Below are 24304 nucleotides of genomic sequence, written 5' to 3'. Positions count from 1 at the left end.
ATCTAGTTTATCTAGAAAATAAAAGAGCTTGCTTCTATGGGCTGAGCCCGATGTTACGAAGTTGGGATTCAACCAGCAAATTCAGATCGAAATAAAGATTCTATTCGATATTTATTATTGATAGATGACATTGAGATGATTGAAAACATAAAAGGAACATAACAATTTTCATTTTCAAGATCCCAAAACATGCAAGGAATCATTTTTGCTCGTGGGTGTCGTACATTTTGAATTACCTTAAAGATGATGAGAAGGGGTTTAAGCACAAGAAGGAACAGAACTTTATATATCTATTAACAGACAGAAAGAGCAGACTTGTTACTCTCCACAGTTTTACAAAGTTCTCATTTGGGCTATTTGATCAAGCTGTTGATAGCATGGAGCGTTCGTAAGCTTCATATGGTTGTAAACCAGAAACGGGAGCCTCCACAGGTTGGCCGGCGCCACCGAAGCACAAGTATTGGTTTAGAAACCTCTTGTTCACCAAACGTGTATGTCTAGGATTCGAATTTTCATTCAGAACATTACAGCCGATGTGTCTTGCAATCTCATTCTCAATCTGGGCACCCTGTTGTGCATCGAGAGAACTTTGTGAGGACATGGATAATTTCGAGAAAGAGCTAGAACGTGATCTGCGAGAAGCTATATAATGTGGAATGGCCTGCATCGCACCATGGATCGTCCCTGTAGCTAGTTTTTTCTTCGCAGTTGGACTTGGCTGATTGCTCCTCACCGAAAGTGCTCGTTTGTTATTAGGAAGTGGTGATGGTTTTGAAAATCTCTGCCTCAAAGGAACCGGAATTTCTTCTGAAGTGCTTACAGAATTTGTTCCATCTACCAATTTCTTCAGGGACATTTCTGAGGTTCTGTTCCTTATCTTCGGCCAATGAAGTAAGCGTTTGATCCGTCTTGATGCAAAATTCACATAACCGGACTTGTGGATTTTGGGAGAACTATGAGTTTCCATGCTCGAGTCATGTTGGCTGTGATCTGTAAATAAAATGGTCAATCCTGCTGCGGAACGAGTGGCTTCTGATGTATTCACTGCTCCCGTGCACAAGAAAATTTCAGTGTCGTTGATCCTGAATGAAGTCCCTGGACTATTTCCTATGCTTTGCTTCTTTATGTGGGATGCAATTACTTTTCTAGCCGAATAGTCCCGAGATTCAAAAATCCCACCACCTGATATAACTTGCCTGGTTACCTGTTCGGACGATGTAGAACGAGCCCGTTTCTTGAGAATATTTATTGGAGTCATCACATTTACATCACGGATGTCCTTATCAACACAGCTGACAGACATGAGTAGTTTCACTATGTCAGAATGAATGATCCCTATGATGGCTAAATGAAGCACGGTTCTGCCATCGTTGTTTTTCGCGTTGATGACATCTTCGATACCAAAAATCTTCCCACTCAACAAATGTTTCATGAGCTCTGTCTGGCGATCCAATCTCTGAAAACTAGGTGTTTGAAAACCAGTAACAACAGCATGTAGGAATGTCTCTCCATTACTGTTTCTGGCGTGGATCGATGCCGGTGATGCAAGAATTAAAGCCTCGACAACAGCTAGCTGACCTCTGTGAGCAGCTACATGCAATGCCGTATTGCCTTCATTGTCCGCATAGTCGATAAGTTCACGTGTTATGGCGTTGTCTTCGACAATCTGAAATACACAGAAGTTTGGGGGCAACCGATGGATTCAAGCCGAGCCAGTGCGTGTTCGAAAAGTCAAAAAGATCAAGAAAGAAAGTGTGTGTAGAGATGAAATTCGAGTTCTGACCTCGACCTGACCCTTGGCGGCTGCTGCATGTAAGATAGTTGCACCCTTGTTGTCTCTATATGACGACGCATCATCGGAGCAATCACGGAGAAGCTCCTTCAGTAACCTCAAATCGCCTCCTCTAGCTGCAGCATGAAGAGCTCTATTCATTATCTCGAACTTATACGCAGAAGGGACCTCCCCCGTCCAATCACTTGCAGTAATCCTCGGTGTGGCAGCAAAATCAAGAACCACCCTAAAAACCTCAAAATTCTTGCACCTCGCAGCCGCATACAGAATATCAGTGACTCCATATTCTCCTTCTCCGAATACCAGAAGAGGGTCCCTTTCAAGCAATTCTTGCACAAAACTCAAGTCCCCTGCAGAGGCAGCAGAGTACAGAAGCCATCCTCCGTAACCATCCCCAATGAGTGAGTTATTGCCTTTCTTGATCTCACACTCCAATAGTAGCTTTCTTGCCACTTGGGATCGGCACTTGGCGACATCATGATACTGTTCTTCGTTGTCCCACACGGTTTCAAGGCGGCGGATTCTGCGCAGGGAGGTTAGTTTTATTAGGTGATTGCCGTCGAGGCGGAGGAGCTCCCGTACTAAGTCATACTGTCCATTGGCTGCAGCAAAATCTATTGGCGAAGCATACCACCATTGATCTCCGGTGCTCTCCCACCAAAGAGGGAAATACGTCTGGGCCGGCATCTGTGTTATCAAACTCTCTGCTCTTTTCCTGGACTAAAATTTCTCAGCTCCTTCACGAAAAATCCACATCTGCAGACAGAAAAGATGATCATCATGAAAAGTTAACAGACATACTCGAGCATCAGTAAATGAAAACCAGTAAAAGCAACACATGACACCATGATTATAGAACCATCCACGACTAATATATCAACTTTAGAAAGACAAGAGATTGAACCCATTAATCTTCCGTAGAATTTAAGAATAGAAACATCATAAATTACATCAAGATCGATGGATTCGTTTATACCCTTTCGGATGTGTACCGAGTAATCGCAGAAGTATGGATACATAGACTTCGTGGGGTGCACTACACCCAATATATCTTTTTAGTCGTCATTTCTTGATCAGATGTATTTTTATTTAATTAATGGTTAATTACATTCACATATTTATAATAATATCGTACGTGTGATGCACTTAGATATAATATAAATTAAAAAATATATATATGGTTAAAATTCAATCTATAAAATTTATGTTATTAACAAATGATAATGAGCATAACACGTATAAAACAATATCGATTGAAATATATTCAAAAAAAAAAAATATTTATCCATCCACGCATCATAATGTAAGAAAAGTAACTATACAACTTATATTTTACTAATATCTGAAGAGAAATAGATGATGTAAATTTTACGAAAATAAACCGAAAATAACATAAAACTAATTAAATTAAAGCATGAAATATTTATTCATTGCAACTTGTTTCTTCCAATTTTGTTTATATAATAGTTTCTGCCGGTTAATATTTAATTTTTTTTTGTAGAGTAATTCATTTACTTTATGTAGTATTATCCTAAGGACTTGCTCACTATCTATAATTATTATTAGCATTATTTTTATAATCTATCGATTGAAATCAATTAACACCAACTTAGAGCATCAAAATGCAAACTAATCAAGATATATGAATGACATTCATGTCATCATATTAATTTTAAGGAAGTTCGAAAATTAATTAATAATAAAAAAAAATTAATGATATCGACTTATTTTACTAATATATATAACTTTTGAGTTATTCCATCTTACTTTGATTTTTTGTATGTATTAAATTCACAATTAGAATTTTATTTTAGAGTCTTCAAGAAATTTAATTAGAAAGAATATCAAAACTCGATTAAAATCATCGATAGTAATGAACTATAAATAAATAAATAAAATAAAGATGTTCTAATTAGTTATTAAACGGCACTCACCAATTTAAATGAAAGAATTGAATACCTTCCAATACTAAATGCACCATAGAGAAACAATCATATTTTTTAAGATGAAGATTATGGTGTCATTAAAAGATGATTAATGACAATGAATTAAGGTGCAAATAATTTCTTAATTAAATTATTTTTTTTACCATTTATCTCCCTAACGTATAAATAGATTAACCGAAATATCTATGTGATATATTATGGTTTACACATCAAATTGATGATGAAAGGCTAGTTTTTCAATTCACAATTGGAAGAACATTGCCCTCTATCCACAAAATTCTTTGTTTTTCTTGACGTATATAAGAGTTGCTACTTGTATTTCAGCAAAACTGATCTATTTTGATGCATAGAAGACGAGTCTTTGAAAAAATGAGAAGTTAATTGATTTGAATTGAAATATTGGGGTATATTTGAATTTGGAAGTCACATACATATGCTATAAATTTGGTAGGTTAAACTAATAATTTGGTTTTGCATCATCTATGCCTAACAAATAAACAACTTTACAAAAACACACATATCGTGTTTCATGATGTACACATAAAACGAGTACATAAGACTAATTTTGTCAATTCATTATTGGAAATGCTCTGTATCTATACTTTTATAAGTAATCTAAGGGGCGTAAGCGGCTATGAGGGAAACTTTCTTTTAATTCGAACAGAGACGAAAGTCGGCCATAGTGATCCGGGAGTCCCGTGTGGAAGAGGCCCCACCCAGTCTCCACTGGATCTGTTAGATTGTAAAAAAAAGCCAGTCAAATTTAGAGACTAGTTATACCTCTCTACACTCACTAAAACTTAAAAATTTCATGCAATAGTCTCTTCTCTCACATTAATATCGTAAGAAACAGATATATGTCAAATTATACTTAGATCTGAAAAATAATTTCATGCAAAACGATCTTTCTAATTATCATATCCTTAGATTTGATCAAAAGCAGCTTTCCGAACTTTACAAGTGCTTGAAAATAAAGGTTGTATAGAAGGTGATGGAGGGGTCTTTCTTTCATGTAAAAACTTGCCCACCAAGGGTTGCCTTTCATCCAAAATAAACAGACACTTCACATGCAAGGCAGGCCATGCACTCAATTGATTGTCAAGACCGAATAACGTGTTTTGATGTTATCGGCCGAGAGGATATTACAATTTTGATCCTACATTTGTTCATTCTGAAAGTTTTCAAATTGTAGTTTCAATACAATAAGTTGGTCGTTCTTATATTTATTTAGTCATTTTTCCCCCCTGAGTGACGTCAAAAGATGATGATGTAGCACTTGAAATTGTTGACGTGTCCGATGCCGTGTTAACATCACACAAAAGATTATCTATACATATAGAAGGATAATTTTCTTTATTGCTATATGAGTCCCATCAGTGTGATCAACTTGTCCAAAAAATTAAGTAGTGGAGACATACTTTGTTCAATATGCGGTCTTTTCCCATCTTAGTCCATGATTGATTGGATCATGATATTTTCATATTTAACAAAATTTTCAAGGACAAGGGAATTCATTAATGTCACGCCCATGAGCCCATGCCCGCACCTGTATGATTGCATAATGGATCACTATAGCAACTATTTCGTATTCGTCCTCGCTTTTACAAAATTATTAACCCAAAGTTACAAAATTATTAACCCAAATTGCTATAGAAGTCCATTGTAAGCCATTATAAACTCATTTTAAATATTTAATTTTTAAGATGTGGAACAAAGGTATCACAATTAATGTTTCTTTATTATTATTTTTATTAAAATTATACTTTCCAAAAATTAATAAAAATAAACTTTCAAGTGTAGTTAAATATCACTTCATCGATCAGCTTCGAAAGAAATTCTTGAACTGGAATTATAATAATTTATGAGTTAAGAAAATAGTCGAAAATCTTCATCTGTCCTTTCAAATTACTAGTCGTATAAAATCAAATTATTTTCATGATTAACACACATCCATGAAAGCACATTATGTATTACTTTAGATAACATATTTATTACTATTTATTTTTTCCATGTACCAAGTATATATTCAGCTAAAAAAATATAAAAACATAATGGTCACATTATATTGCAATAATTCATAGATTCATGGTCAAGATAGGGATTATAGTCCATCGGCTGCCTATACCTCTGCCCGTGATCGTAATAGTAGTTGTTGGTGTTGTAGGAATATTCCGGCAGTGGCATCACATTCCTCACCGGATAACGGAGGCTTCCCTCGTGCCACATCCCTTCCGGCAACAATCTCCGGTGGCTGTTGTAATAAGGTTGGTATCCATAATGATCATTGTAATTATCATAACAATTATTATAACGATAATCATTATACGGACCACCCATTTTATTCAATCTTGGGTGGTTGACCTTAGCCCATACAAGTTCTGCATGCTGCCCGCATCTTGCTAAGGCTTTTATGCATCTGTTCGGATTAACTTCGCCCATGATTTTCGCCGTTTTCGTCTCTGCGTCGATCGTCACATCGTACACACCTTGCCATGGTTGGTGAAGGATCAATCAGCAAGAAATAAAAAAGTGTCACATTCATAATCATACCTTTGGATCAATGATTCTAGAGTTTTTCGGGTTTGAGTCGAATGAAATTTATACGCGATAAAGAGATAAAATTGTAAAGTAATATTTACCTACGATGGAAGATAACACTTCCAAGGCCTTATATTTACATGCATCACACTGGCTATGCACCTTCAAAATACAACACTGTAACACAAAACAAGATATTAATTAATTAAATAAATAAACAATAAATAACTCTAAAAAGACATGTGATAAATTATATATTTAACATGCTCTGATTACCAAATTGGCGTGAGGATCCATTCCCGGGTGGGTTCAAAATATATGTGTAAACTGCATTTACATTGAAAAAATAAGCAGCAATCCCAGAAAAAAGAGAGAACAAAAATGGATTAAATTCAAGGATTTGAGACTTAAAAAAATGGATTAAACTTACGTAGTTCCCTAACGTGAAGTCGGATATTGACGAGAAAATGGATGGCGTGTGAATATTATATTAAGAAAAAAAAGTAGCAGAAAAATATATAGTATATATAAGGATATTATCTAAATATGGGATAATAGAGATGCATGAAATCTTGTATTTTTCCTTGTTGCTGGTTTTAAATATAGGAACATTTTTTAATTTTTTCGATTGATTCGCGTATATATAGTGGAAAGTTTCTCTTTTTCTTGTTCTTTTTGTTTTTATTTTATTAATTAATTAATTCTTGAAATCATCTTGTAAGATTTTCCTTCCTTTTGACTTCATTCGTTTTTGTATTTGATTCTTCTCGACTCCATTCATTTTTGTCCTTGATTCTTCTTCAATTCTTGGAGCACGACAATCACTCAATATATGTAGGTATCGTCTAGATGAGATGATAAAATATTTGTAGTATGAGAATAATAATAAATTGAAAGATATGAATAACATAATTATTTTTAAATTAAATTATTGATTATACATAAATTTCAAGTGGCTTGATGCTTATTCATTTTGAACATAACCATGCTATGCAAAGGATAAGTAATCAAATGATTCTATAGTCTTTGCACGGTTTATTATTGGAGATTTTAATGTACAATGATGATATTTTTTTATCAATCTCATATTTTTTTTTTCATTTAACTGATTTCATTGCAAGGATCTGGTAAATTGCGAAACCACACTCATATCCAAAATGCTAAAAATCAAACTCAAGAGAGAAATGAGCTTTGTTCAATATGTACTCGGAACAAATTCTCTACTAGAAAAACGAAAAAAAAATCCTTGGAAATCCAACGGCTCAGTTATTCTAAAACGACAAAAACGGGAGATGCATGAAATGAAACTACTCCTTCAAACGTACAGATCAAGCAGACGTCGCCATGTGACGAATCAAGTCGATCACGCGGTTGCTGCCACAGATTAGATTTACATTAGCAACGAATGGACTTACTGTTATCCCAAAGTTGGCAGGAAAAATACCACATTGATGTACATATTGTTACCTGTAACCCCATTCGTTGTCGTACCAAGAGACAACCTTAACGAAGTTGCCGTTTAGAGCAATTCCAGCCTTGGCGTCAAAGATGCTTGACCTATATTGATGCCATGGATAAAGTTAGTAAGTTCCATCACTCAAGCCTTAATTTCTTGAGTACATCAAGCCAAAAGTGCTGGACTAACATATTAAAAGCGACAAATAGGTGGGCCAAAAAAGTGTGGGCAAACAGCCGGAGGAGACATCACCTGCAGTCGCCAATGAAGTCGGTAGACACTACATCATCTTCTGTGTATCCTAGGATACCCTTCAACTTACCCACAGATTCCTCCCTATAAAACAGGAAACAAGTCAGACAACATTCAGCAAAATGAGACTGTCTTCGGAAACAACTGGGAGGAATTACTGTGGTTTAAAAGAAACAAGAACATGGTATTTTACTTGATCGCAGTTTTGATTTCATCATATGAAGCTGCCTTCTCGAGCCTTGCAGTTAGGTCAACAACTGAAACATCGACGGTTGGAACACGAAAAGCCATGCCAGTGAGCTTTCCATTCAGCGCAGGAAGCACTTTTCCCACAGCCTGTGCGTGCATATCCATTACCCAAAAATAATGTTACATTAATGTTCACTAACATTTAGCAGCACTAAAAAGGTGAAATGGGTTATAAATTGTAGTAATAACTAATAAAATTGGAATTGAACAATAATGCCCCAAGATAATCGTACTTTATGATGTAAGCTTCTATAATTAGTGGTGCCTACATACCTTTGCAGCCCCTGTGCTACTAGGAATGATGTTGAATGAAGCAGCTCTTCCACCTCTCCAGTCCTTCATTGATGGACCATCAACAGTCTTCTGTGTAGCTGAACGAAAATGAATCACATCAAGTACTATCCACAAAAACTAAAAGAAAGAAAACTCAGAGAAATGCGGAGTTATACATAACCTGTAATGGAGTGGACAGTGGTCATCAACCCCTCGACGATACCAAATCTGTCATTGAGAACCTGTAGATTTTTTAAAAAACAAAAGGCAGTAGAAGATTAGTGTTCAGTCTTTAATCTATACGGATGGAACTTATTACTACAACTTGGTAGAGAACATATAGACCTTAGCCAATGGGGCAAGACAGTTGGTAGTGCAGCTAGCATTAGACACAATATCGATATCTGGTTTGTAATCCTTCTCATTCACACCCACAACGAACATAGGCGCGTCCTTACTCGGGGCAGAAATCACGACCTTCTTCGCACCTCCCTGATAGTCACATCAGAGAGCAAAAACACAAATACATTAAATTCAAAGGACACTGATAAAAGAACATGGACGTGCTTATTTCCCAAGCTTGTTACTTTTCGAGAAAATTTATTTTAGGTTACTTAAAGGAAAACCTTCAAATGAGCAGCAGCCTTGTCTTTGTCAGTGAAAACTCCAGTGGACTCCACAACAAAATCAGCTCCAGCTTCAGCCCATGGGATTTCCTCTGGGTTCCTAATCGTCCAAAATTAATTTCACATTAAAAATATATATAAAAAAAAGCTATAACTCCAACTAATAAAGGATATATGCACGCACCTCGCGCCAAATACCGCCACTGGCTTGTCACCAAAGAGGAGGGTCTTCGAATCCATAACTGTGAGCTCATGTTTTTTCCATTGACCATGAACACTGTCGTATTTGAACATGTAGGTCTACGCAGAAAAAGGATAATAAACACGCTAGATGAAATAAAACAGCATTTGACAATAAACAAAGCACCATACATGCTTTTTTTCCCTCACATTATAATTAAATCAACCTTCACGCTCACTATTTTTATTGTAACGTTCCCTCCCTAGTCTCCACTCCATCCATGGTCGGGGGAGGGAGGACTGGGAGAATTTATCAAGATGCTGCATAAATGTCCCAATGCATTCATCAAAAAAGAAAGCCAAATCCAGAATGCTTTTTACAGCACTTTCATGAACCAACAGGAGTTAACATGGAACACAGACGACTTGAAGGATAGATCTTCAGACGGCAGTCACGAGATTAAGTCGGTCCTGACCATTTCGAATGCGTTTCAGAACACAGTAATTGAAGATATAATATCCCACACTACATGTCATTTCGACCACAATTCAGAGCATTTTTGCTCATTGATCCCACTAAATACATTTACAACCAAATCAGAGAACATATATACAAACATATACATAAATTAACAAAAAGTTTGTCTTTTTTTAAAGGAAAAAAAAGGAATATTAATGGCAGACCATATAATCGGTGGTAATAAACGGATCATTGACAGCGACAAGTTCTACGTCATCACTCTGGAGTGCCACTCTAGCCACCAGACGCCCGATTCTCCCAAATCCTATTAAACCATTCTAGCTTTAAAAAATAAAAAAACAAGATCACATCGGACAAAAAATCTGCAAAAAAAAAAGAAAGCGAACGCACCGTTGATTCCAATCTTGATTTTGCCCATGATGTTAGCGAGACCCACAGAATAAATGGAGCAGTGGAAGCAAAAATGTACGATATAGAGAGTAGAAGAAGTTTAGCATTTATGGGGGTGGAAGGGGAGAGACAACGTTAAGATCTAGAGACGTGGGCCGCAATTTTCGGCTGCTGAAATTTTGCCCGCCCAGACGTGTGTGCATATTTCTTTATGTTTTAATAAATTACTAAGATGATCTCACGTAATCACGTAAAATAAAATTAATATTTTTTTTGAAAATATTATTTTTTTAATTATAAATATAAATATAATCGATCTATTTCACGGATATAAAAAAAATCGTCTGATAAGATATATATTTTTAATTGAACCAAAAGATTAGATTAATATATTTTTGTAGATTTTGACGTGTTATATTTACACTATTTATTTATTGATGGATGTCTGACTAGGTCGTTCTACAATTTGTATAACTTTGGGATAAGACTGTGTTGGGCTTCTCCCACCCTATTTTTTTTTTATTTTTTTAAAACAAAAATTTGTGTGAGACGATCTCACGGGTCGTATTTGTTGTGAGACGGATCTCTTATTTAGGTCGTCCATGAAAAAATATTACTTTTTATGTTAAGAGTATTAATTTTTGTTGTGAATATCAATAGGGTTGACTCGTCTCACATATTAGGATCCGTGAGACGGTCTCACATGAGACCCACTATATTTTTAAAATCTTTTTGTATTTTTAAAATTTTGATCAATATTTTTTTAAATATTTTGTACCAACTTTTAATAAAAAAGAATAAAAACCATATATATATAAATAACATTTTCATAAATTTTAGTATTTGAACCTGAGCATATTTGGATAAAATACAACAAAAATCCGTAAATTAGTATTTTACATATTTTAGAACGTTTAATTTATATTTTTTTATTGTATGCAAGATGAAATAATTTTAAATAATAAAAAATTAAAAACGATGTTATTATTTATAATAATTTAAATGATGTAAATAAAATTAAAAATATATTTAATTAATGTAAAATAAAAATGAAGATGGATGAGTAGATAGTGAGACTCATAACTAATGAATATTAATGTTAAAATGAATGCGAGATAATACATATATTAATGTAATGTGTATGTTATATGTGAACCTCACGCTTTTTGAGTAGGTAATGTTTGCTATAACAGTCAATACTGTGAATGTTTTTAGTGTGAATGAATGAATAAGTAAGACAGTAATCGCACTTCAATATTTTTATTCGATATTTTTTTTTTAAAAAAAATATTTTAATGAAACACAATGAAGCAATTTTTCACCTTCAATGAATGTGTTTATGTTGTTATTACTTGGTTATTGTTTGTTGTCATCAAGTTTATTTTAATGCTCATTAAACTTGGAACATCTATACTAGCTGGTTTGGTTTTTTGGGATAGGTGTAATCAAGCAATTGTTTATTTTTACAATTTTTTAGATAACTATTTTCAACTGGTTGTTGAAGTTTAGGGCTTCCTTTCTTTCAACATGTATACATATGACCCTATTAATTAATGCCTTCACATATTACAAACATAACATGTATCTTGATCTCCAATTGTTCCTTTACAGTAACATCTGTATCACATTAAAAAAACAAGGTTTCGAGTGGTCCTAATATCGAAGCCATATCACCATACGTACCCATCTGTGTGCACGTAACCTGCCCTTTCAAGCAGTTCATCGCCTTCAGCCGGCCCTCTGCTGCCCGGCTGGTATGTAATCGGCCTAAACGCTCCATCATCTATTCGCTGAAGCAGGGGAGTAAATATCTCCCAGGCAGCCTAAACATTGATCCAAAACCAATTATTTACTTTGGTTCATTAGAGTGGGGGCTTGCTTCAACATGAGAGAAGATATTCATATTTTTATACTACCTTCAATTCGTCTCTCCGAACAAAATGCTGTTGATCGCCTCTTATGCTGTAAACGAAACAAATGGGAATGGAGGGATGCACTTTTTGATAGAATAAACAGAGGCAACATGTGTAAAACGTAAAGGTTCAGCAGTAGACTAGAAAATGTTACGTGTCGAGGATAAGACGTTCATAAGCCTCTGGAATGACAATCTCGTGGTAACGTTCCTTGTAAGAGAGATCTAGTTCACTTTGTGTGGTAGACATTTCCAACCCAGGCTGCTTGACCTGCAGGAGGAAAGAAAAGCAGTCGAAGTAGAGATACAAGATTGGTTGAAATTAGTCCATCATTATCTCATCATGGCCAGAGTATTGGGAAGCTTTGAGAAAATTACACCGAATAGTTATACTCACTGTTAGCTTCATGTACATGGCCTCGGAAGGTTGCAAACGTATTACGAATTCATTTCTTCCTTGCTTTTGACCTTGGTAGATCAGGTTTCATAAGATTCATAATCAATCCCACCAACGCATCAACCAAATTAGCAAAATTAAAGCAAAAAATCACTAACAGAGTCATCTAATTTAAGCCAGATATGCATGAAGAAGTTGAGAAATCCAAAGTAATTAACCCATAGTTTGCCCAAAGTTTGTTGGCAATTTGGCATGTCTTACTAAAAACCTGTTTGGTTCAAAATGTGAACATTTCCTCATTTTTTGCTTAAAGCAGTTGAAACAACAGCTCGGTATAACACTCAGAGTTCAAAACATACATTTAAATATATCTCCAGGAACATCCTTGAATTGAACACGTATTTCTGCTTTTTTCGAATTTAGAGCTTTCCCAGCCTTGAGGATGAAAGGAACGCCTACAACATGAACTCATATTCAATAATGACATATCATTACATACAATGCGTAAAAGAAATATTAGTTTTCCGAAATTCAAGGCTTTCCTTCGTTTAACACACACAGTGATATACCGTATTACATCTTACCCTCCCATCTTTCGTTGTGTATACGTAGAACTACAGTTGCAAAAGTAGGAGTGTTTGAGTTGTCTGGAACGGTTGGATCATCTTTATACCCATCATACTGTCCAAGAACCACCTCTTCATCTTTGATTGGAAGCACAGATTGGAGAACCTGAGTAGCAAATAAATTAAAGGTAATAAATAGGCATGAAGGGAAAAAACAACACATCAATGGAACCATCGAACTCAAAAGAGGCAACATTTTTTAAGGATTTTTTCTTGCACGGAGAGGGAGACACATTCTCCTCAGAGCTTAGTTTGGTCGAGGTCATTCAGCTAGTTATATTTAACATAATAAAGTGATTCCGAATGCCCTCTTCTAGAGAGAATAACTGTACAAATTACCTTCACTTTCTCATCCCTGATATGCTCGGGGTTAAGAGAAATCGGTTTCTCCATGGAAACAAGGCAAAGAACCTGCAAATTTTAATCCACAGTTCAAAATTTGATGCTAAAGGTGCCAGTTGAAAGTTAGCTGTCATATGTGACATGGAATATTAAAATAGAAAAAAATGTTCCCAGTTAAATGACTCATGAAAGAAGTAAGGGAATCCGGGGTATACCCAGTGTAATTGGTCTAGCTGGAGACCCGGGTTATGCCCCGCGTATTTGTAGCTGGAGATCCGGTGGATTCCCATGTACTTGTATGCTCATGGGTTTGCCACCGTTTTTGTGTTATTAGACTGGTGCATAATGTTTAGCACCCGACTAGGATGTTTGGACAGAGATTCAATCGCTGGGTCGCATGCTCTGCTCAGGGCAGTGCATGCTGACCCAGCGCACCAGCTACGCTTCATACAGCTCACGCTGAGCTAGGAATAGGTTGATTTCTCCTGGGTATAACAAGTGTAATTGTACCTAACTATATTTACCCTTTAATGAAATTTTTTTCTTTAAAAACAATATGTCTAACCTGTAATAGGTGATTCTGGATAATGTCACGAATAATCCTGCCAAGGAATAAATTGATCAAATATGTTTTAAATACAAATTCCTTCAATCTCAGCAAACCACAAAGAACAACAAAATAATTTATTAATCCAAACACATTGAGATTTTAAAAACGAACCCACACTATCCAATGGAATGATTTCAATAGAAAATCACAGATAAACAAAAAGCATACCCATATTCATCAAAATACCCACCACGGCCATCGGTTCCGAAATCTTCTCTAAACACAATCTGGAGGAAACAAATAATCTCAGTCAGTTGAGAAAAATTATTATATGAAAAGTATACCATGTTTAAAGAACAACCCGCCAACCTGAAGATTAGCAATGTGGTCACGATTCCAAAGAGGCAAAAATAAACGGTTTGCAAAACGAAGTACCAACTGGGATGATCAACGATACATGGAGATGATAATGTCTTAATTCATGGTTGGATGACAAATGCAAATTGAGTAGCAGGACACAGTTAGCATGAGATTATTCATGTAATTGTATTACCAAGTTCTGCACCAATTCCTTTCCCAGATAATGATCAATACGATAAATCTGTGGTTCCTCAAACAATTCTCCTATCTGGAAGCTCAGTTCCTCCGCTGAAGCCAAATCCTTGCCAAAGGGCTTTTCAACAACAATACGAGTCCATCCACCATGATCAGCTGCAAAATATTGCATCAAGGAACCATTGGTCAACACATGACAAGGTAGACACCATCATAATATAGTAATCAATTCCTGGTCTGCACATATTCTGTATTCACAACATAACCAATTTATAGACAGCTAAATCACAAAAAGAGTCTTCTTCTGGTGATAAGTGGGTGCTACACTTTTCCCAGACACCGCACAGCAAGCTAAACATGTTGCTGGTGGTTATTATAAAAAAATATTACAGTTAAATTCTACAAAAAGAACAGTGTCTATTACAAGGTAAATGAGAGGAAAATGTTAAACACTGAGGTTCACATGATAATTACCAATCTTCAACCATATAACTTAAACGTAGAAACTTAAACTAGCGATTGAAGCTCCCCACAAGAAGTTAGTTGATTATCAAGAAAGAAAACGAATGAGGAATTAGCAACCATAAAATAATTCTTGAAAGACAATGAATAGGGTATTGGCAACCTGAAAATAATTCTTGAAAGAATACGTACATCTATTCATGGAATAATTCTTGATCATTTTGCAGACTTGTGGATATACAGATGGAGGGAGTGCAAGGTAGAAAAGCCTACGAGATGATCCTTCCATAATGCTTTTTGATACTTCATGTTCAGATATCGCCTTATCTAATGCTTGAAAGCCCTTTAGATCATCATAAGCACCACTTACGTATTTGATCTACATTAACAAAATCAGATTACAAATAGTGATGAAACTAAATCATTTAAGGTTAAACATAAGAAAGTATATTCAGCTGGCAAGTACTAACCAACTGCAGAAAGCTTGAAATATCATCAGTGCCTTCTTTCCCTTGGGGAAGATACCTTAAGAAAATAAATAAAAAGGTTCATTTGCCCACAAAACAAGGAAATTAATGAATTAAATAAGCAGAGAATGGTGAGATCAAGGGCAAGATTGTACACTACCTTCAGCTTCGAGCTTCAGATTTGACAAACCAAGAAAAATGTTTCTCAAATTTTAGAGGTGTTTAACTTACTTTCACAAGGGACTTAAGAAAGAGAAATACAGAAACTGTACCCTCGTATTCGATCTCTTAAATCATCATCAACCATCTTGCTCCTTGCGTAGCCAAAAATGTGAACCTCATTCGATGACAAAAATCCCTGGTTGCAGGATTAAAGCCCAAACCACTGTAAGAGATAAGTCTTTAAGCTAAAGGCAATTTAAGTAGACTCCGGACAGTGTCCTATGACAATGTATGAGTAGAAATAAATATAACTTTTAACAAATATATGAATCGGTGAAACTTCATTCTAGAAACAATCCGCAAAGCACAAAAACGTAAGCATACTCTCAAAATAACATAAACCAGAACCGGTAATCCAGATACCTGCCGGTAAAGATTAAAAAGTGCAGGGAACGTCTTTTTCTTTGCAAGATCCCCTGATGCACCAAGAACTATGATTGAAAGACACCCTGTTTCGGGCACATTCTCGTTATCTTTTTCATGTATCTCGTTCTTAAGAAAAGTCCTGTGCTGACAATGCCATTCACCCGACGCCATTCTACCTATTCGATGGAGATCAAATATGCCCAATTATTGGTCCTGACATGAACACAATTCCAATGGAAAAGTTACTTATGATTAATACCACTCCACTAGCACTCAAACTTGAAATCGGAAGAAAATCATTCCAAAAGGTAGTCCAGGATGAAACAAAACAATAATTCCAGTTGAATGACTTTATGATAAGCATTTGTGGACATCTAAGAAGTTCATAATGTATAGATAGCCCGTGAGCTCAACAGATTCTAAGCTCGGCAGAAACAAGATTGGTGGACTCATATCCTATTCCCTCATGACGCGGGAATAGTTGGGCTATTCGGAATAAGAGCAGTAGCCCCTGACTCTATTTCTACCTCGAGTCTGAAAAACCAAGGCCATTCGGGCTAACTTAGGCTGTTTCCTTCTGGTTTTTCCCCAGAAATCTCCTCTAAAACATTAAATTCATCACCTTTTGATCGTAGAATGTTATTCCAGTCACTTGCACTAAAGCATTAACCATTTGATCCACGGAAACTAATAAATCCAGTAAGTGACATAATTCACCAAAAACAACACAATGATAATTGTGAAAAGAACATAAACGAACCTTACTCAGTGAACATCCGCAAATTCAGTAGACGGTCAGCCGATAGAAAATGCAATGTTACAGTAAGTATCCATTGAAGAAATCAAGTTTCAATTGGATAAGGCGTCCTGCCTGCGTGGGCTGCGGAAAACGAAGAGATTGGAACATATTTCTACCGTCATTATTAATAGCATTCGGTCAATTCTCTCTGACCTACTCGAACCTCAGCTCAACATCGTTTGTTAATTCGACTTTGATTTCGAGTTCTACAATTTTATCGAGTCGAATTTAAACTTAACCATAAGTTTGTTTTAGAGGCTGACCCGAAGTTTGTCACACATTACTATTTTAGTGAAATTCAAGACATTGAAATGCTATAAATTAAAAAATATATATATCATATAAATTCTCATAATTTGGTTTTGTGGTTAAAAAAACTAGACGAGCTTTAAAAACAAATTCAAAAATGATTTTTTTTAACGAACTCGAGCCAAACTCATTAAACATGATCAACGAATCAAGTACTAGCTATTCGCGAGCTTAATAATTTTCAAATGAACCGAACTCAAACATAATAATAAAAACTCGAATCGAACTCGAGCCTAATACGGCTCGGTCCTTATGCACAATCGACACATTAACAAGTGTATTTAGATATAAAAACAAAAAAGTTAATTGCATAAATGAAATTCCAAAATAGTTAAAATCTCTCCGACAAGAAAACATGATATATGAAACGTTTTCATATTTCGAGAATGCGCACCCTTGTCCGTGTATTTTTTAGAGAAATGTATGCTCAAGATTTGAAAACACATGAAGTTAATTGATTTTTTTATTGCAAATTTCGTATGCAATTATTTCAAAAAAATAAGATTTTTATTAACATTTTAACATAAATTTCTTGCATTTTGGTGAATTTTCGAAAGTTCTTTNTTTTCTCATTCTTCCTGAAGTCATTTAGGAGATATTAAATTTCCAGAAGTGCTACTAACTGAATAAGCTGTTTGATATCCTATGAAAGAGACCGCTACTCTGATCCATCTCTAGTCCAAATGAAAGATAGGTCTATCAAGAGCCCAAGTACTCTTTTATAAATATCAGGTTTGAGTGTTCAGTTCATTCATTCACTATATTATTTCTTAGCAACACCCTTAGCTGCTCTCCATTTATAACCTCAGTCTCTAACTTGAGTGTCGGATGGGCTACACCAGGACACCCTCCTGACCCCTTCTAACGGTCTTATTCGTGATTTCAGGCTCAAGGAATTTCGAAACATGCGTCTGGACTAGTTACACTTGTTGAAATCGGACCCTAAGTTTCTCGTGAGTATCACTGTTCTATTAAAAATTTCCAACAAAAAATGGGCTCGGTTATGGATTATTATAATTAAATCGATCGGTTTGATTATGTTAAAAAAAAATCGATTCGATTATTTAAAATTTGGTCCCATCGATAATCAAAACCACGGAAAGCCCACACCTTGATTGTTTGTGCGGTACCCAGTGTTCCACTTAAACCAGTGGAATCTACTTGAAAGGGTACAAACTATATTTTCCCTGAAATATTAAAATAGTTAAAACAAAGAATCATTGACTTTGTGTGAGCTTCCAGGGCCTACTTGTCCATTCCTCCCATGTAAAGAAGAAAAAGATCTTTAACATATGTTATTTCGGACACGTAAGATCTTGTTCGGACTCAAAAAAATCTAATGTATAAACAGTTTTGACATGATATCGAAAAATGACACATGTTTTAGCATGTGCAGGTAGTGCTTGCACGGGTAAGATCGATTTTTCCTGCCTTTCGCCATGGACGCGATGCATAATTGTGTTGAGTTTTTTCACAATACTTGTGCTCATTTTGGCCAGGACAAAAGTGACCAATCTGGACACATTATACTTTTAAAATTAATACCATAAATATCCTAAGTTTGCGTTTAACTAAAAGGATTTGAATTTAAGAAAGTACGAAGTTCAAACGATTTCATGTGAAGATGAATTTGAAAGCCACAATAATTAATGAAAAAAAAGTTAGTCGGGATTTGAAATCAATTATCAAGTTTACCCAATTTTATATAGAGATGTTCACTTTTTTTTTTAACTTTTCATAATGAGAGGATATACAATTTGTCCAATTTTCATGTATAATTCTCGTAAATGAATTTTAGATCATCAAGGTTTCATGCAGAATAAATTATTTAATTTAGAGATTTATAGAATATAATATATTTGAAATCAAAGTCAAATTAATATTACATTTAAAGATTTCAAATACTAAATTCAGATCCACCAGCGAGGCCAAACAAAATGAAATAATCTTAAATAAGAGGGTAACCTAAAAGCCCAACCCAATTCAGAAATGGGCCTGAAATCCTCCGCCACCGTCCCAAATAATCTCCTACATCCGGACTAACGAACCACTCACTAAAACCCCCCGAGTTTCAATCTTCCCCCAAGGTGTACCCTATCAATTGGTCCACCTATCTTCTAAAGTACGATAAGAGGAACTCAAGAACCTACCACACCGGATCTCAACTGCTCCACCGCGATTTGCAGCAGGGACAGCGCACCGCCGCATGTCAATCTCTAAAATTTGATGAAAAATCCAAATTTTTATTATATCTTATTATCAGTTCTCTCTCCCACAAACTCACACGAAGCGCAGCCAGCCCCACCTCTTTTTCTCTTCCCACAGTCTATAGGAACATTGAATTTCAAAATTTTCTCCCCCAATAGACGAGAGGCCCTGGTTTTTCCGTGAAAGATCGGTGGATTTTAACCCATAATCTCGAACTCATTAAAGTTTTTAGCGTTTTCAGGTCCCCGTGTTCGAAATTTCTGTGAATGGATTGATTGAGGGATGTATGTTGGACAAGGGGATAGATAAACACATGTAAATTGAAGGTGAGAGAGAGGGGAAGGAGGATTAATTATCTGTTTTGTACGATAACCACCTGAAATTGTTGATATTATTTGTTAGTTTAATCTTTTTCTCGAAAAATGCCAAGCATAGGTGTGAAATTGTACAGTGTGTTTTTCAAATTTATGCTAAAGCATCGGTTACAGAGCCGATTGCAGACACCCGAAGGCGATGCATCCGGTGGTGGCGCAGCCTCCTTGGGGGTAACGTCACGGCCTGATGAGGAGACGGCAGCGGCTGCCAACCCTTCCTTCACCGACGGTGTTGCCACTAAGGATTATCATATTGATCCCTTAACCTCTCTCTCGATCCGTATCTTTATTCCGGATACTTGCCTCCGTTCCCCCGAAATTTTAACCAAATCTCGGCCCGGGTTTGGATCCGACGCGGCCCAGTCGTTTAACCGCCGCAACAGCTACGGGTCGCCCAACAATGGTGTTTCTAGCAGCAATTCTAATGCTCTTACGCATGCTCAGAATGTTGATAGTAACAGAAGAAAAAGTTACGCAGGTAGCAACGATGATTTGAATTTAAAATCAGGAAGTGGGATTTACAGAGGGTATAATCCGGCGGGGAACAAGTGCCGCAGACTTCCAGTGATGTTGCAATTCCATGGCGGAGGATTTGTTAGTGGGAGCAACGATTCGGTTGGCAATGATTATTTCTGCAGGCGTATTGCGAAATCGTGTGATGTGATTGTCTTGGCCGTGGGTTATAGATTGGCGCCTGAGAATAAGTACCCAGCAGCATTTGAGGATGGGTTGAAGGTGCTGCATTGGCTGGCAAAGCAGACTCATTTGGCTGAATGCAGCAAGTCGTTGGGGAGTTTGAAGGGAGGTGGAGCTGATTTGAGGAAGACAGATGGTAATTGGCATGTTTCTGATGCCTTCGGCGCCTCAATGGTGGAGCCTTGGTTGGCTGCGCATGGAGATCCGTCGAGGTTTGTCGAGATCTTTCTGATCTATTGATTTTCATCACTTGCAAGTCTTGTTATCTGCTTTAGTGAAAATTTCTTGCTCTTGTTCAACATGGTTTCTAATTGAGTGCTGACTAAGAAGCTGGAAATGGATTACTTGTGTTAATGTAGATTTTCTTTTGTTCTTTTGAAAGTAAAATTGATGTATAAGTTGAATGATGTAACTAGAACGCTATAAATTTGAAAATTAAGTAAGGATCTTGAATTTCTCCTGCTTTTTTTGTTGAGGTCGAAGTCTTGCAAACTTTTACAATCTTATACATGCTTGTCAGTGGTGAATTTTGGCTGTTTATCAAACTTCTTGTGCTTTATAGTTTGTGAATTGTGGTCTTTATGCTGTGTGTTCTTTTGTATTATTGTATTTCTTTGTGGAAAAATAGTCGCGATATTAAACTAGGGCATTCTGCCATAGTCAGAAATTATCACCCCAAATAAACACTGTTTTGGATCCTTGACAGTCTCCATTTAAGAAGATATATGTATTCTTTTAGTATGATATTATAAATAAACAAGTTCCCGTTTCTAGGATTGCTTTTCCTTTTGATACTCTTGTGTCTGAGTTCAAGACCATACTTTTGTCTTACCTTACATTTGACAGAAAGATTGGAAATCATCTTTGATGAGTTTTAGATTTACCTTCTTCCTGAGGACAGTGTCGCCTATTTATGATTATAAATAATGCTTGGATTCTTTGGGAAGAAGTTGTATCCGTGTATGATCATTGCCTGTCTTCATATTGATTCTATTCTCAATCAGTAGATGCATCTAACATTCTGGATTGGTGATGAGGTGCACTGTATTGTTTTTTTTCTTATGATTATGGTTTATTGTTAATTTAATAAGCAGTTTTCGTCTCTAACTTTGAGGTTGATTATTTGAATTTCTTGTACTGTATTTGCATGATGCTGTTGGATAATACCAGTATACCACCTATCTGGATCAAAGTAGTAATTGAAATGAGAGGGTTTTGGGTTTCGTTGGGGCTCTTTAGAGAGAGTAGGGGAAACTGAATTTGAAGGCTTACTATGTAATCATTGATGTGCCACTAATTTCAGTGAGAGCAAAATTTGCAGCAAAAAATTTACCTATGTGCATTACCGTGGTGGAACAACTCCTCTCCTCCCCACTCGAATAATCACATTGGTTAGGCTAAGACTTGTTTGCTTACTCATATTATGTATTCTAGGTGCGCATTTTTTGAGATATATGTTGCCACACTTTCTTATCTTCCTATGTACATTTTCCAAGGAATAATAATGAAAAATTAAACTTGTCTGAATTGATTGATGAACTGGCGTTACATGGAACCAGATGTGTGCTTCTTGGAGTGAGTTGTGGGGGAAATATTGCTGAATATGTGGCAAGGAAAGCCGTAGAGGCTGGTAAGCTTTTGGACCCAGTAAAGGTGGTTGCTCAGGTTTTGATGTATCCCTTTTTCATTGGAAGTGTACCCACACATTCGGAGATAAAACTGGCGAACTCCTACTTCTATGACAAGGCTATGTGCGTACTTGCGTGGAAACTTCTCCTGACCGAGGAGGAGTTTAGCCTGGATCACGCCGCTGCAAACCCACTCGTTTCTGGTAGAGGTCCTCCTTTGAAGCATATGCCCCCAACATTGACTGTGGTAGCTGAACATGACTGGATGAGAGATCGAGCGATTGCATATTCAGAGGAGCTCCGGAAGGTGAATGTGGATGCTCCTGTTCTTGAGTACAAAGATGCAGTTCACGAGTTTGCAACCCTTGACATGCTTCTTAAGACACCTCAGGCTCAGGCGTGTGCGGAGGACATTGCCATCTGGGTCAAGAAACATATTTCACTTCGAGGTCACGAGTTTTCGTATTGATGTGTTATACTCATGAATTTGGTAAATACAGAAGCTAATATTGGTCATAACCTCTGTTGGGGGTTCTGCAGTGCTGTGTTATATCTGGATCTTGTAGATGACGGGTGTTCGGTTGCTTGGCTCTGTCTTTCTTGTTGTATTTTTGCTTGTAACATAATAACTTGCCTGAGAATTGAGTTCTATTTGATCTTAGCCAGTTAATGCGGATGCTCTTTGCCATCATTTCGAGTAATTCTTCGATTATTTAGTTATTTTGTAGCACAACTGCCACCTACAACCCATCAAATTTAATTTGTAACCATATGAAGGCCGACAGATATTTGGCGTTACACCGAGTAATTCGATTCGATTCCATTCAATATTTTTTATGAGTCTCTGTTTATCAATATTTTTTATAAGTCTGTTTAATTCTGCTGTGTGGACGTGTTGAACAACTTAGCCAGCATCCACCATGTTAATTAAAAAGAAACCTTTTCCTGTTAGGATGGGAATTGATCGTATTTAGATACTCTATGCAAATATTTTTTTTTAAAAAAAAAGTAAAAACTTTTCGTTTACAAAGTTTTTTCATCCACGAACATTTCCTGTGTTAAACTGATTTATGCTAAACTGATGGTCTTGTGAATTATGTTGGGTAATTTGTTTTAAATACAAACAGTTTTGCTGGTCTTCTGGAATATGTTGGGTAATTTGCTTTTAAATCTCTGAATCCAAATATGTGTTTATGTTCAATTTTTGTCAGAGAAAACAGAATTCTTAGCTCCTTGATTCACACAAAAAATAAAAAATAAAAATTGCACTCATCGGTCCACATATTTTTTCACGGATGAAAATCTATACAAATTATTGAAATTATGGTACTAATATATGATATTTGATTATTTATTGTTTTAGATATGATATAAAAGATAAGATTTCGAGTATAAAATGAGAACAATTTTATTAATATCAACACTTATTACACTTGTTTGGGTACTCAAATATCATATATTAGTATCTGATCTGAAACACTGAATAATCAAATCTCGCATATTAATACTTTATTTTCAATATTTTGTACTGATTTTCATCTGAGAAAATATGTGTTTTTAAAATCAATTCTTATTGTACATATTTGTGTACTCAAATATCATATAATAATATCATACTTGTAACAATTGTTTCTCAAATATCATAATATTAATACTATATTTTCAACGTTTTGTATCAATTTTTATCAGAGAAAAAACATGTTAGAGAGTACAAACACATATTTTTTTCCTATAAGAATGGATCACAAACCCAAGTTTGGTGTGGGTATTGAAATGTATTGGGTGTTCATGTAGTTACTATAATATTTTTTGAGTTAAATTCAATCAAAATATTTGATANGGTGATTCATTAAGGATATCACATCTTCAACCTCTCCAACTTCGACCGAACATTCTTCTTTCCATATTTCCACCTCTCATCATAATTGCTCTTATCGGTGGTCTCTCCTTTCTGTACATATCGCTGTACTTTTATTTTATTTTTTTTTATAGAATAAAAGCAATAATTTCATTTCATCTCTCCCTAATCCCAAATTCTGAAAAAACAAATAGCCTATGAAATATCATTTTAGAAAAAATAAAAAAATAAAAAAAAAAGAAGAGATAATTTAGGAAATCATTATCTATCTTTTCTTCTTAAATAAAAAATCAGGATATATCAAATATGATTTTTCCAAAATCATCTCAAATTCGCGAGTAATAAAAAGC

At 35.7% G+C, this 24304-nt stretch overlaps 4 protein-coding genes and 1 long non-coding RNA gene across 13 annotated transcripts; 1 reads left to right on the top strand and 4 right to left on the bottom strand.

Moving 5' to 3' along the window:
* Positions 1-80: 80 nt before the first annotated feature.
* On the bottom strand, positions 81-2869 carry LOC140969420 (uncharacterized). Of its 5 annotated transcripts, XR_012173933.1 has the most exons (4): positions 2769-2869; positions 1784-2548; positions 267-1666; positions 81-236 (listed from the first exon to the last, which is right to left on the bottom strand). XR_012173933.1 is itself a non-coding variant. In XM_073430763.1 (3 exons), the coding sequence occupies exons 2-3, from the start codon at positions 2477-2479 to the stop codon at positions 362-364; spliced, it is 2001 nt and encodes a 666-aa protein (XP_073286864.1). In that variant the 5' UTR covers positions 2480-2548; positions 2769-2869; the 3' UTR covers positions 81-361. The 5 variants fall into 5 exon arrangements, 4 of the variants coding, with proteins under 4 accessions (XP_073286864.1, XP_073286865.1, XP_073286866.1 ...); XM_073430763.1 differs by having other exon boundaries at positions 81-1666; XM_073430764.1 differs by having other exon boundaries at positions 81-1666; positions 2743-2858.
* Positions 2870-5757: 2888 nt separating this feature from the next.
* LOC140969401 (uncharacterized) lies at positions 5758-6677 on the bottom strand. Its single transcript, XR_012173932.1, has 3 exons — positions 6553-6677; positions 6378-6453; positions 5758-6224 (listed from the first exon to the last, which is right to left on the bottom strand). It is a non-coding gene; the product is annotated as an uncharacterized lncRNA (long non-coding RNA).
* Positions 6678-7425: 748 nt separating this feature from the next.
* Positions 7426-10366, bottom strand: LOC140969392 (glyceraldehyde-3-phosphate dehydrogenase, cytosolic-like). The gene is made up of 11 exons (XM_073430714.1): positions 10184-10366; positions 9997-10097; positions 9317-9432; positions 9133-9232; positions 8852-8998; positions 8688-8748; positions 8507-8604; positions 8178-8320; positions 7985-8068; positions 7744-7833; positions 7426-7650 (listed from the first exon to the last, which is right to left on the bottom strand). Exons 1-11 carry the CDS (start codon positions 10209-10211, stop codon positions 7605-7607), a joined length of 1014 nt encoding a protein of 337 aa, XP_073286815.1. The 5' UTR covers positions 10212-10366; the 3' UTR covers positions 7426-7604.
* Positions 10367-11704: 1338 nt separating this feature from the next.
* LOC140969413 (glucose-6-phosphate 1-dehydrogenase, cytoplasmic isoform-like) lies at positions 11705-17041 on the bottom strand. 5 transcript variants are annotated; one of them, XM_073430742.1, is made up of 16 exons: positions 16843-17041; positions 16080-16258; positions 15767-15852; positions 15498-15552; positions 15220-15406; positions 14564-14721; positions 14380-14448; positions 14239-14297; positions 14026-14062; positions 13458-13529; positions 13077-13224; positions 12852-12947; positions 12493-12563; positions 12251-12366; positions 12100-12145; positions 11705-12006 (listed from the first exon to the last, which is right to left on the bottom strand). In XM_073430742.1, the coding sequence occupies exons 2-16, from the start codon at positions 16251-16253 to the stop codon at positions 11854-11856; spliced, it is 1527 nt and encodes a 508-aa protein (XP_073286843.1). In that variant the 5' UTR covers positions 16254-16258; positions 16843-17041; the 3' UTR covers positions 11705-11853. The 5 variants fall into 5 exon arrangements, with proteins under 5 accessions (XP_073286843.1, XP_073286842.1, XP_073286845.1 ...); XM_073430741.1 differs by having other exon boundaries at positions 16080-16295; positions 16848-17041; XM_073430744.1 differs by having other exon boundaries at positions 16848-17041.
* Positions 17042-19356: 2315 nt separating this feature from the next.
* On the top strand, positions 19357-22920 carry LOC140969412 (probable carboxylesterase 11). Its single transcript, XM_073430739.1, has 2 exons — positions 19357-20680; positions 22028-22920. Exons 1-2 carry the CDS (start codon positions 19821-19823, stop codon positions 22563-22565), a joined length of 1398 nt encoding a protein of 465 aa, XP_073286840.1. The 5' UTR covers positions 19357-19820; the 3' UTR covers positions 22566-22920.
* Positions 22921-24304: the final 1384 nt, after the last annotated feature.

The sequence above is a fragment of the Primulina huaijiensis genome, unplaced genomic scaffold (genome assembly GCF_012295235.1).
Source record: "Primulina huaijiensis isolate GDHJ02 unplaced genomic scaffold, ASM1229523v2 scaffold4153, whole genome shotgun sequence".
NCBI lineage: Eukaryota > Viridiplantae > Streptophyta > Magnoliopsida > Lamiales > Gesneriaceae > Primulina > Primulina huaijiensis.
Note: the sequence above shows the minus strand (reverse complement) of the source record. Positions and strands in the feature narration are given on the sequence as shown.